The 12,391-nt window shown below is 46.0% G+C and overlaps 1 protein-coding gene across 2 annotated transcripts in view; it reads left to right on the forward strand.

Moving 5' to 3' along the window:
- The window catches only part of ATP2A1 (ATPase sarcoplasmic/endoplasmic reticulum Ca2+ transporting 1), a 42,974-nt gene that overhangs the window by 19,844 nt on the left and 10,739 nt on the right, over window positions 1-12,391 (forward strand). For both annotated transcript variants that reach the window (XM_060255596.1, XM_060255597.1), the window contains exons 8-17: window positions 2,032-2,329; window positions 4,092-4,258; window positions 4,353-4,441; window positions 5,422-5,524; window positions 5,710-5,841; window positions 7,280-7,405; window positions 8,066-8,284; window positions 8,882-9,217; window positions 10,658-10,878; window positions 11,305-11,507. In XM_060255596.1, the coding sequence (XP_060111579.1) occupies window positions 2,032-2,329; window positions 4,092-4,258; window positions 4,353-4,441; window positions 5,422-5,524; window positions 5,710-5,841; window positions 7,280-7,405; window positions 8,066-8,284; window positions 8,882-9,217; window positions 10,658-10,878; window positions 11,305-11,507 (1,894 nt within the window). The remainder of the gene's footprint in view (window positions 1-2,031; window positions 2,330-4,091; window positions 4,259-4,352; window positions 4,442-5,421; window positions 5,525-5,709; window positions 5,842-7,279; window positions 7,406-8,065; window positions 8,285-8,881; window positions 9,218-10,657; window positions 10,879-11,304; window positions 11,508-12,391) is intronic.

Below are 12,391 nucleotides of genomic sequence, written 5' to 3' on the forward strand. Positions count from 1 at the left end.
AGGAGCTGCAAACTCCCAGGGGTCATTGGCTTGCATTCTCTTGGTAAATAAGCTGGATGGTGTGGGAGCACATTCTTCATTGTTGTTTTTCTGCCTCTTCAAGTAGCATCTAATAAATCAGAGTTACAGGACAGGAAATGCTAATGCTGTTGTGTTAATAATGTCATATCCTGTGTTTTTAATAGTTGCACATGACTGAGGAAATAGGGGCAGGTGAGGTTGTGGTTTGGTGCCATCCACTTACTGTCCTGGTATTGTGCAATTTAAGAAAGAAAGGTATGACATTACCATTTCAGTATCCTCCATAACAGCAGTCAATGAATGGGTGGGGGTAGGGTTGCCATCCTCTAGGAAGTGGCTGGAGATCTCTTGGGTTTATAACCAATCTCCAGGCAACAATTTCCCTGGAGAAAATGGCCACTTTGGAAGGTGGACTCAATGGCAGTACACCCCACTGAAGTCCCTCCCCAAGCCCTGCTCTCCCCAGACTCCACCCCCCCCCCCCAAATCTCCAGGAATTTCCTGATCTAGAGCAGGCAACCCTTGGGGTGTTCAGGAGAATACTAATATAATATCACACCATGTCTCCCCCCCTCCTCCCGCCCAACTACATGATACTGGGGAGAAGGCGGCAGGGAAACAGGGGAGGGGTGGCGGCACCCACACAACCTGACATAATATGTCATTTGTGCCAGTCTCAATTGGGGGCAGTGCCAAACCCAGCTGTTTTCAGCGTTGGAATTTCCTTTGTGGGTGTTTTGCCTACAGAATCAAGCCTGTATGTTCTTCAAAAGGGAAAAAAACCATTGAACTATGATCTGAAATTCTGCATGAAAGAAATTTGTTTGGCCTGGGGTTATAAGAACTGCTCCTTTTAGTAGCTTCTCCTGAGGCCAGGATGTGGCTTGAGCAACAGAGGGGATGGTTGCCCACTCCGAGATCAGATCAAGACTGATATTCAGCACTATCTCAAGTAGGGTTGTGGTAAACCTTGGTGTGTTAGGGAAGGCACTGAAGAAAGATATCCTGAATAAATATATCTGTCTAGAGGGAAATCTGTTGTCCTGACTTGTGACACCACAACTCTGGAATCGCCCAATAAAATTGACTGGCAGCAGATTCAGGATGGATGAAAGTACAGCTCTAGATTAATGTATGGAACTCATGGCCACCAGAAGTGGTGTTGCTGCTAACCTAGAGTAGACAAATTCCATAGAGAAAGAGGAGGGAAGGTGGCATGGTATAGCCCAATTTTGGAAGCTAAGCAGGGTCATTAGTTCACAGAAGGGAGACCATCAAGGGAGACTGCAGAAGAAGGCCATGGCAAACCACCTCTGCTTCTCACTTGTCTTGAAAACCTCTTGCTGAGGTCACCATAAATTGACTGTAACATGATGGCACTTTATACGGAGAGACAGACAGACAGACAGACAGGAATCCACCTGTAGGGTAAGAGTTGGAAATGGAATACTGGATCTCTTAAAACAGGATCCTGAGCAGTTCACCAGATTTTAGTTCCACAGATTTAGGCTGGGGCAGAGAGGGGACTGGGGAGAGGAAATATGATGGAGACACTGTTCTAAAGAGGCGAATCTCTTGCTTGCAAAACTGCACAGAGTTTCCTGCTCAGCCTTCTTCCACTGGCCACAAGCATGGCCACCTTCAAGAGGGGTTTAGATAAAAATATGGAGCAGAGGTCCATCAGTGGCTATTAGCCACAGTGTGTGTGTGTGTGTGTATATATATATATATATATATATATATATATATATATATATATATATATATATATATATATATATATATATATATATATAAATTTTTTGCCACTGTGTGACACAGAGTGTTGGACTGGATGGGCCATTGGCCTGATCTAACATGGCTTCTCTTATGTTCTTATATTCTTATGTCCTCCCACTCCTCTGTTTTTTCTTCCCGTCCTCCTGTTTGCAGGCTGCCCTGCTCCAATTCCCTTCCCCCTCCCTTACTCACTTTCTTTCTCTTCTTCCTCTTTTCCAACCTTTCCTCCAGGGTACCAACATCGGTGCAGGCAAGGCCATTGGTATCGTCATCGCCACCGGCGTCAGCACTGAGATTGGCAAGATCCGTGATGAGATGGCAGCCACCGAGCAAGAGAAGACTCCCCTGCAGCAGAAGCTGGATGAGTTTGGCGAGCAGCTGTCCAAAGTCATTTCCCTCATCTGCGTAGCTGTCTGGCTCATCAACATTGGGCATTTCAACGACCCCGTCCATGGCGGCTCCTGGATCCGCGGCGCCATCTACTACTTCAAGATTGCTGTCGCCCTGGCTGTGGCTGCCATCCCAGAAGGTCAGATGAGGCCACCCCAGGGCCGCGAATCCACCTGTCTTGGGTCCAATGACTGCCAGTTGATTGCTTTTTGAAATAGCGTTTGCCGTCATAACCCTTGGAAGGGGGTGGGCATTTGTTTTTTATTGTGTTTTGTTAACTTCTTTGTGCCTTGAATTGTGGAAAAGCTGCCTAGAAGATTCACGAAGGGAGTTGAACCATGGAGAAAAAAGCATTGCAAGTGTTATTATCCGAGCTTTTTTTGTAGCAGGAACTCCTTTGCATATTAGGCCACACACCCCTGATGTAGCCAGTTCTCCAGGAGCTTACAGGACAATTCTTACAGGGCCTACTGTAAGCTCCAGGAGGATTGGCTACATCAGGGGTGTATGGCCTAATATGCAAAGGAGTTCCTGCTACAAAAAAAGTCCCAGTTTATTATAATAAATTATCAGCATGGTAAACAATGTTACACACCACACTAAATAGCCCAAACTCACCTGAGCTTGTCAATTAAGCAAGGTCAGCCATAGCTAGTACTTATATGGGAGACTGACAAGAAAGACTCTTCAGAGGGAAGCAATGGCAAACCACTTCTGCTCACCTCCTTCCTTGAAAACCCCACAAGAGATCCCTGATAACTCAGTTGTGCCTTGACCACACTTAATGAATGCTAATCATACAGTATTACATACAAAAGCATAGCTGTGTATTTTTATTTTTAAAAAATCTCAATGTGAAGTTATCCAAAGCTATTTCTTAGATACAATCAAATATGGATAGCAAAAAAATATCTCTGGTTGCTGCCATGAGAAGTTTTTGCTGTAGACTGATGCTGTTTTGTTTTTTTAAGAACATCTATAGGATGCCGTACTTTCTGTGTTGTCCCCTGCTTTACTCTCTGATCTTTCCAAAGCGTGGTTTGAGATTATCTTTTTAGAAAGATGAAAAGTCAGCCCAGACTACATGCAGGAGTGGTTCTCCATTCAACTTCATTGACCACCCCCCTGGGGCTGAGCTTGCTCCTGGTGTGTCTGGACCAGAATAACCTTTAGCTCCTGTCCTACCTCTGTTTTGTTTATTGGTACCCCAGCATCTTCAGAAGTAAATGTGATGGGGGATATTAATTTTTTTTTGTACTGGGGCCCAAAAGGTTGCCTTTTTGTGAGCTAGTCTTTGGTTCATTCTTTCAAAGGAATCAGTGGCTAAACCTCGCTCTAATCACTGATACTTTTACCACACAGTTTCCAAGGGGTTGAATCCTTCCAGCTTTCTTTGCTCTGTCTCATCCAGTCCCCATCCTTATTACAGCTGCTGTACCATGTGGCTTCTGTCCAAGCAGGGCCCATGAACCCTAGTCTAGACTATTTGGTAGAGCTGCCTTCCCCTTTTTAGTAGTGTTTGGATTCAACCCAAGATCTTTCCCATTCCTGCTGTCTGAGGCCGGAGGTAAATAGAACACTGTTTGAGGCATGGCTATTTGGCTTATGTGGCAGAAGAATGAATCTAGAACATTCTATATGAGAGGCATTATCTCTATTGCTGAACTAAGAGCCCTAGGAGGAAGGGTGAGATTTAAAAACAGGCTAGATGAATTCTAGACAATGCATACTTCCCAATGAAATCTGTGCAACAAGTAGAGTTGCATGGTTGACAAGAGCCCCAAGGGCTGAAAGCAGATTGGATTATCTGAATGGGATTGTGTGGAAACACCTTCTTGAATGCTCCACCCCTTCCCAGCTTTCCTTTCTCATCTCCTCCTCCTCTTCTTTCTCTGCCTCAGGCCTTCCCGCAGTCATCACAACCTGCTTAGCCCTGGGCACCCGCCGTATGGCCAAGAAGAACGCCATCGTCAGAAGCCTGCCCTCTGTGGAGACCTTGGGCTGCACCTCTGTCATCTGCTCCGACAAGACCGGCACCCTCACCACCAACCAGATGTCCGTCTGCAAGGTGAGATGCTGTTACTTCCTTCCCTACCTGAAGGTTGCAGCTTGCGTCACTCATCTTGATGTTGACCCTTATTTCTCTTTTCCTTTTCCTATAGATGTTTGTCACTGATAAAGTGGAAGGGGATGTTTGCTCTCTGAATGAATTCTCAATCACTGGCTCCACCTATGCCCCTGAGGGAGAAGTGTGAGTGATCCCAAATGTAGCCCCTAAAACAATCTTATTACTCCTATTTTGCATCTTGAGGGATAAATGAGACACTTGAAAATCCTGATTTATTTTACTTCAAAGTAGCATCAAACTCCTCAGGTTGCTGAACCCTCCGACCTTTAATTTGGCCTTTCCTATAACAGGTCTGGCAATCAGTCTAGAGACGTCATTAAGAACATAAGAGAAGCCATGTTGGATCAGGCCAGTGGCCCATCTAGTCCAACACTCTGTTTCATACAGTGGCAAAAAGCCAACAACAGCCAGGTGCCATCAGGAGGTCCATCAGTAGGGCCAGACACTAGATCACCAGCTCCACCTATGTCCCTGAGGGAGAAGTGTGAGTGATCCCAAATGTATCCCATAAAATAATCTTATTATTCCTGTCTTGCATCTTGAGGGATAAACAAAACACTTGAGTTGCATTTCTTATCATAAATATTTATTTTAATCATACATGTGTCCTCTTCTGTGGCACTGACTGAAGTCTCCCATCCAGATTAGCAATCAGGTCCAGACTCCACACCAGCCTACCTTGGCAATGTGACAGATCATTTGCCCCAAGACCATCTACTGGGCCTCATGGCACCATTTCTGAAGCATGACAGATCTTTGAGGCAGCCCAGTATTTACTTAAATTTCATATCCTGTGAGCAATCCCAAATATGACCCCTGAAATGATCCTCATTGCAATCTTACATCTTGAGGGATAAATGAGGCACTTTATTTTACTTTCCAGAAGTATGTAACCCCTGTCGAACCCCCCCCTAATCTTCAATTTGGCATCTCCTATAACAGGCCCAGTAAACAGTCTAAAAAGGCAGCTTATATAAATCAGTAACAAAAATGCTATAAGCAAACTTTTCTGTTTTGTCTGGTTTCATGTATATATGTGTCTGCTGTTTATAAAGATGATTTTTGATGTCTTTTAAATCACATCAAACCATTTCCTTTCACAGCCTGAAGAACGATAAGAAAGTGAATTCTGGACAATATGATGGTCTTGTTGAGCTTGCTACCATCTGTGCCCTCTGTAATGACTCCTCCCTGGATTTCAATGAGGTGAGCCATTTTTTCCTTCTTCACATCTGCTCTCTCTCCAAATTTAAGATCCTTGCTAGTGAAGGCACCTTGAATCATTGTGGCTTCAATCATCAGTTCTGACCAGTTTTTTCTTTTGCTCAGGGCTGCAGCTGTGGACCACCACATTCCACATGTCATGCTTTACCAATTCTTCCTTCCTACAGTCCAAAGGAGTTTATGAGAAGGTGGGGGAGGCCACTGAGACTGCCTTGACCTGTCTGGTTGAGAAGATGAACGTCTTCAACACAGATGTACGTAGCCTCTCAAAGGTGGAGCGAGCCAACGCTTGCAACGCTGTAAGTACTGTTTGCCCATGGCTGTCCCCCTTCAGTGCTCTAAAGGGTTGCATGATTCTGTACAACCGGTTACCCCTCTACCTGTCAACACGCAGCAGATCAGGAATCAGACTCTGATGGGCCACAACTTGCTGGAACGCTCTGCCAGAAGACATCAGTGCTCTGCGAGGTCTTTTACAGTTCTGCAGGGCTGTAAGGCAGAGATTTTCTGACAAGCCTTTGCATAAGGACAGCGACAGTTGCCATGCTGGCACCTTCTTCTCCCCACCCCCACTTGGGGGGATCCTCCCACCCCCATTGTAATGACTGGAAATTGAACAATAGCACTTGAAATGAGATGCTATTGGGGTTTTTAATTCCTTTTTAATGTAACTGATTTTATTAATCTCAATATATGCATTTTGTTTTTATGTTGTTCATCGGCCAGAGCCTGGCGCTGGCCAGGATGGGGCAATTCATTAAGTTAAATAATAATAATAATAATAATAATAATAATAATAATAATAATAATAGTAATAATAATAATAATATGGACCTGTGGGGACCTGATCCCTTCAGGCATACTCCCTGAATTTTTGGCCTCAAATATAAAAAATATCTCTCTAGCTTTTTTTACTTATAAGGAAAACCCTTCAATTGCTCAGTGGTCCTGTTCAATTGCTCAGTGAGAAGCAAAGCTGCTCCCAGCTTTTGCTTCTGAGACCCATCAGTGCAAAGGCCAATGTTATAATTTTGTTTCCCAGCTGTCTCTTTAGGTGTCATGCTTCTTTCCCCTAAACTACTACCAACATGGATTCCCTTGATGAATCAACAGAAAATTCAAAGTATCGAAGTTAATACGTGGCATGGACATATTATTGAAATACATTGTTAAAATTATTTAACATATTCCACTATTTGGATTTTGGGTTTTGCTGTTTCATGTTGAGAGCCACTCCCTCACTCCTGGTCTGTTCATAAAGTTGTTAGCTGTGGACCTGCTAGTGGATACATGCAAGCAGGAGCCAAGTACTGGGCTGGATCTAGGCAGCTTTTTCATTCAATATCACCCAGTTCTCCAATTCATTACAGGCCCTATCCTGCATAACTTTTGTTCATGCAGGTCCCACAACCTCCAGAACAGCCTTTTTGGGGTGGTACAAAAGGACCCTCCTCTCTTTTGCAGCAGAGGAAAAGCTGGATCCAACCCAGTACAAACTTGGAACAGCCCTCTCTTCTCCCTGTCTTCCCCTTCCCATCTTATCCTAGGTCCTGAAAGGTATCAAAGGTCCTGAAAGCAAAATGGCTATTTTATTTCTGAAATGACTTAAATAGGTTATTTATTTATTTACTGACTTATAGCCCTCTGAGACTCAAGACTGATTTACAAAGATATGAAAAACTGACAAGGTCATGTAAGGTTTAACCCACTTTTCTCCTCCCTCCTCCATGTCTCCAGGTGATCAAACAACTCATGAAGAAGGAATTCACCATGGAGTTTTCCCGTGACAGGAAGTCCATGTCCGTTTACTGCTCCCCAGCCAAAGCCTCTCGGGCTGCCGTTGGCAACAAGATGTTTGTTAAGGTCAGTGCTGGCCACATGACACCTACTGTGATCTCACTCAGTCACCATAGCAGCTAAGAAGAGTAGACATTCCATCTTCAGCCTTCTTCTTCTTTCTTCTCCTCCTCCTCCTCCAACTTACAGTAACCCACACAGGGGGTTTTCAAGGCAAGAAAGGTTCAGTGGTCATTTGCCATTGGCTATCTCTGCATAGCAACCCTGGACTTCCTTGGTGGTCTCCCATTCAAATACTAACCAGGACTGACTCTGTTTAACTCCTGAGATCTGACAAGCAGAAAGTATATTCACTAACTCAGTGAGAATTAGACCTTCATTGGCATGGATCCAACCATCCTTCCTTCATGTAAGGGGTGTCCTTTCAATGTATGGGGCTGCCCCTACTAATGGAACAGTCTTAAATTGCAGGGAGGCTGCTTCAGTCAGAGAAAGCCTTCAAATTTTGCTCAGTGGAGTTGTAGGATAGATGGCAGGTAGGATCCACCTCACTGCAACCAGGAGACACTGTATAACACCTCTGTTACCACTGTCCCCAAACAGTATTTAAAACATCCAGCCTTATTCCTGGACCAAATAGTGAGACACTGCCACAACAGTGGACTGGGTGTCTCACAGTCCCTGTCTCCTGAAATCATACTATCGCTACTTCTTTCTCACGCACAGGGTGCCCCTGAGGGTGTGATTGACCGCTGCAACTATGTCCGTGTGGGCACTACCCGTGTTCCACTAACCCCCAATGTCAAGGACCACATCATGGGAGTCATCAAAGAGTGGGGCACAGGACGGGACACCCTCCGTTGTTTGGCTCTGGCTACCCGTGACACCCCCCCAAAGAGAGAAGACATGATTCTTGAGGACTCCACCAAGTTTGCTGAATATGAGGTAAAGCAGAGGGGGGTGGGGAATCACATCAGGGTGGTGGAAGTTTAACCAAGGTCTCAAAACCCAGGTTAAGATCTAGAGCTGAAAAGGACTGAGCAGCATAAGAACACAAGAGAAGCCATGTTGGATCAGGCCAGTGGCCCATCCAGTCCAACACTCTGTGTAACACAGTGGCCAAAAGCAAAAACAAAAAAAAACCCAAGTGCCATCAGGAGATTCACAAGTGGGGCTAGAAGCCCTTCCACTTTCCCACTCCCAAGGACCAAGAATACAGAGCATCATTGTCCCAGACAGAGAGTTCCAACAATACGCTGTGGCTAATAGCCACTGATGGACCTTTCCTCCATATGTTTATCCAATCCCCTCTTGAAGCTGGCTATGCTTGTAGCCGCCGCCACCTCCTGTGGCAGTGAATTCCACATGTTAATCACCCTTAGGAAGAACTGGAGAGCTGAGTTCAAATCCCTCCTTGGCTACGAAGCTGCCTTAATGACTTAACAATTAGTATGTTGCAGGGAAAAGTGTTATATGGGTTAATGATTTTAGCAGTCCTACTTACTCACAATGTTGTTCTGACCCACCCTCCTCTATACACAGGTGGACCTGACCTTTGTGGGCTGTGTAGGCATGTTGGACCCACCCCGTAAAGAAGTGATGGGCTCCATCCAGCTGTGTCGTGAAGCTGGCATCCGCGTCATCATGATCACCGGAGACAACAAAGGCACAGCCATCGCCATCTGCCGCCGCATTGGCATCTTTGCTGAAGATGAGGATGTGAGCGGTAGGGCCTACACTGGTCGTGAATTTGATGACTTGCCCCCTGCTGAGCAGCGGGAGGCCTGCAAGAGAGCCTGCTGCTTTGCCCGCGTGGAACCGACCCACAAGTCAAAGATTGTGGAGTTCCTGCAGGGTTTCGATGAGATCACAGCCATGGTGAGTTGATGAGTGGAGATGGGGTGGCTAAAGATAGGCCAGTGACAATCCTTGTCCCATGGGTTTATGGAGGGAAAGTGTATGCCTAGATATACAGTCCTGTGTGAATACTGCTCATGGACAGGGCTTTTTTTGAGCAGGAATACCCAGGAATGCAGTTCCGGCTGGCTTGGTGTCAGGGGGTGTGGCCTAATATGCAAATGAGCTCCTGCTGGGCCTTTTCTACAAAACAATATGTGAAACAATGCTGTCAAGGGGTGTGGCCAAATATGCAAATGAGTTCCTGCTGAACCTTTTCTATCAAAAAAGCCCTGCTCCATGGGTATATCTGGTTTTTGAACAAGCTTTGAACCTGGACTGTGTCATCAGCTGTTAGGATCCAAAGAGACTGCTCCACCCACCCACCCAGACACAAAATTTTATACTATAATGGACTCTATGGGTTGAATCCAAACTACTTCCTTGGACTTCCTTGATGGTCTCCCATCTAAGTACTAACCTGGGTCAACCCTATTTAGCTTCAGAGATCCAGTTAGCCTGGGCAATCCAGGTCAGGGCCTGCTATTTGGAGGGTAGTTCAAATGCTGGCACCATCACTTGGCTAGCATTCGGTTTCAGACAAAACACGAGCTAGTAGTGTTTGATCACTCATTACTGAAATTATAACCATGAGGCCAGATGGCAGTGCTGAGGCCCAAGAGCAGTCACAAAGTTATATAGATTAAGGCAGGTACAAGGGTTCTGTGAAGTGCCATGAGTTCTTGTTCTAATAGTTTTCATGGCCCTTTCTTATATGCCCAGGGAAATGCTGATCACCACTTTGGGGTCAGCAAGCAATTTTTCCCCAGGCCAATTTGGCCAGGGATCTTGGAAGGGTTTTTTTTTTGCCATCTTCTGGGCATGGAACAGGGGTCACTGGGTATGTGTGTGTGTGTGTGGGGGAGGTATTTGTGAATTTCCTGCATTGTGTTGGACTAGATGAGCCTGGAGATCCCTTCCAACTCTGTGATTCTATGATTCAACTTTTCTGAATGTGAAAAGGAGAGGGAGATTTCTCCATGATCATCCATAAAGACTATGATGGGACTTACGGGACTGGCACACACAAAAGCCACATGGGCAGGTGGTAGTGAAGGAGAACAATTAGCAGAGATTGAGAAAAAAAATCTGGCAGGATTCAAACTCGTGATTCCACTATGAGAAGCCTTGCTCCAGAGGAAATTAGTCCTTCTATGGTGAAAGAGTCTCCTTCCTCAGGCCTAAGGATCCTAGTAGAAATGAGTTGCCAGATCCAGTCATTTATATGGAGTGGTTACTTCCTCATACATGCTCCTGTTGCTTTTGTGAAATTAAGGTCTTGGAGTCTTTCCTATCCCCTCTGCCACCTTTGTGCAATATGCACTGGCTCACTCCTTGTTCCCTTCGTTTCCCTCTTTGCAGACCGGTGACGGTGTGAATGATGCCCCAGCCCTCAAGAAGGCTGAGATTGGTATTGCCATGGGCTCTGGCACTGCTGTGGCCAAAACTGCCTCAGAAATGGTGCTGGCAGATGACAACTTCTCCACCATTGTGGCCGCCGTTGAAGAGGGGCGTGCCATCTACAACAACATGAAACAGTTTATCCGCTACCTCATCTCCTCCAACGTGGGTGAGGTTGTCTGGTAAGGAGTTCCACCTCTCCCACCCACCTTGACATCACTCTTCTCCCTCGAGTGGCAGGCCAACCAATGGTGGTGGAAAGTGTTGTCAAGTCACATGCCCTGTAGGATTTTCAAGGCAAGAGCTGTTCAGAGGTGGTTGGCTGTTGCTTGCCTCTGTGCAGCCATTCCAGGCCCCACATGGAGACTGGCAACCCCAGTCCTGCATAAGCTTTTGTGAGTCAGAGCTCTGGGTCTGACAGACACAGGAACGACTATTTAACCTTACCTGGTCCACATTCATAGGACATTTAAAAGCTGGATGTCCGGCATTAATTCATGAATGGGATTCTCGTTTTGCAGGGTACGCTTGGAATACTGCCCTCCCCCCAATTGTCATCAGGGAATCTGTAATGCAGTGCCACATTTCTCCTTTTTCTCTCTTTGCAGTATCTTCCTCACAGCTGCTCTGGGTCTCCCTGAAGCCTTGATCCCCGTGCAACTGCTGTGGGTGAACTTGGTGACTGATGGGCTCCCAGCCACCGCCTTGGGCTTCAACCCCCCTGATTTGGACATCATGAACAAGCCTCCTCGCAGCCCCAAAGAGCCTCTGATCAGTGGCTGGCTCTTCTTCCGCTATCTCGCCATTGGAGGTAACAACCTTTTAACATGGTGCCTAACCGCTTATTCCCAAATTGTTGCCCAATAACACATTCTGCACTCCAGACTCATCCCCAATCCCTGTACACCAATGCTGTATCCAAATCCCTGTGCACCGATGCTGCAGCCAACCTTTTTGAACTTGTGGGCACCTTTGGAATGCTGACACAGGGTGGGGGGCACTGCGGGAGGCAGAGCTAACCACAACAATAGAGGAAGCTCAAATGCGAGGAGCAAAAGGAGTAAATAGTAAAAATAAACTGGGAAAGAGGAGTCAGAGAGAGAATAAAAAGGCATGCCTTCACATACATAACAAAAATCAACACTGTTGAGGCAACCGTCTGTACAGCCAATCAGATCTCCAGTGAGCAGTCTGAAGCTCTACTGGGCAGGAGCCCAATTTGCCCCACCCACTTTCTAAAAATACCCAGCAGGAGCCTGGAAAGTGGTTGGTAGGAGCCATGGCACCCTTCAGGCACCATGTTGGGGTCCCCTGAGAAAGGCAAACTATACATGAAATAAATAAACCAATCAGATGGGGGCTTAACACCATGGCAGAATATACTGAGGAGAAAATTTTATAGGACTCTTCCACCCACCCACATACCCAAGATGTCAAACAGATTTTAATAACAGACAACAGTTTGTTGCCCTCAAAATCTACTGCCTGAGGCAACATCATTGTTCTCCTTTTTGTGGTAGGATCAGCCCCAGCTCAGCTTTCTTTCCTCAGAAGGAGGAGAGGGAGGAAAATCCCATGATCCTGCCCTGTTCTCCTCAAGATCACTCTCCATCTCTTGTCTTCTTCTAGGGAAACAGCCAGGACTTTGACAGCAGCCAGAAAGGAAGTGGGAGAGTCCCTGGTAGGATTCCCTGC

The sequence above is a fragment of the Heteronotia binoei genome, chromosome 15, assembly GCF_032191835.1.
Source record: "Heteronotia binoei isolate CCM8104 ecotype False Entrance Well chromosome 15, APGP_CSIRO_Hbin_v1, whole genome shotgun sequence".
Lineage (NCBI taxonomy): Eukaryota > Metazoa > Chordata > Lepidosauria > Squamata > Gekkonidae > Heteronotia > Heteronotia binoei.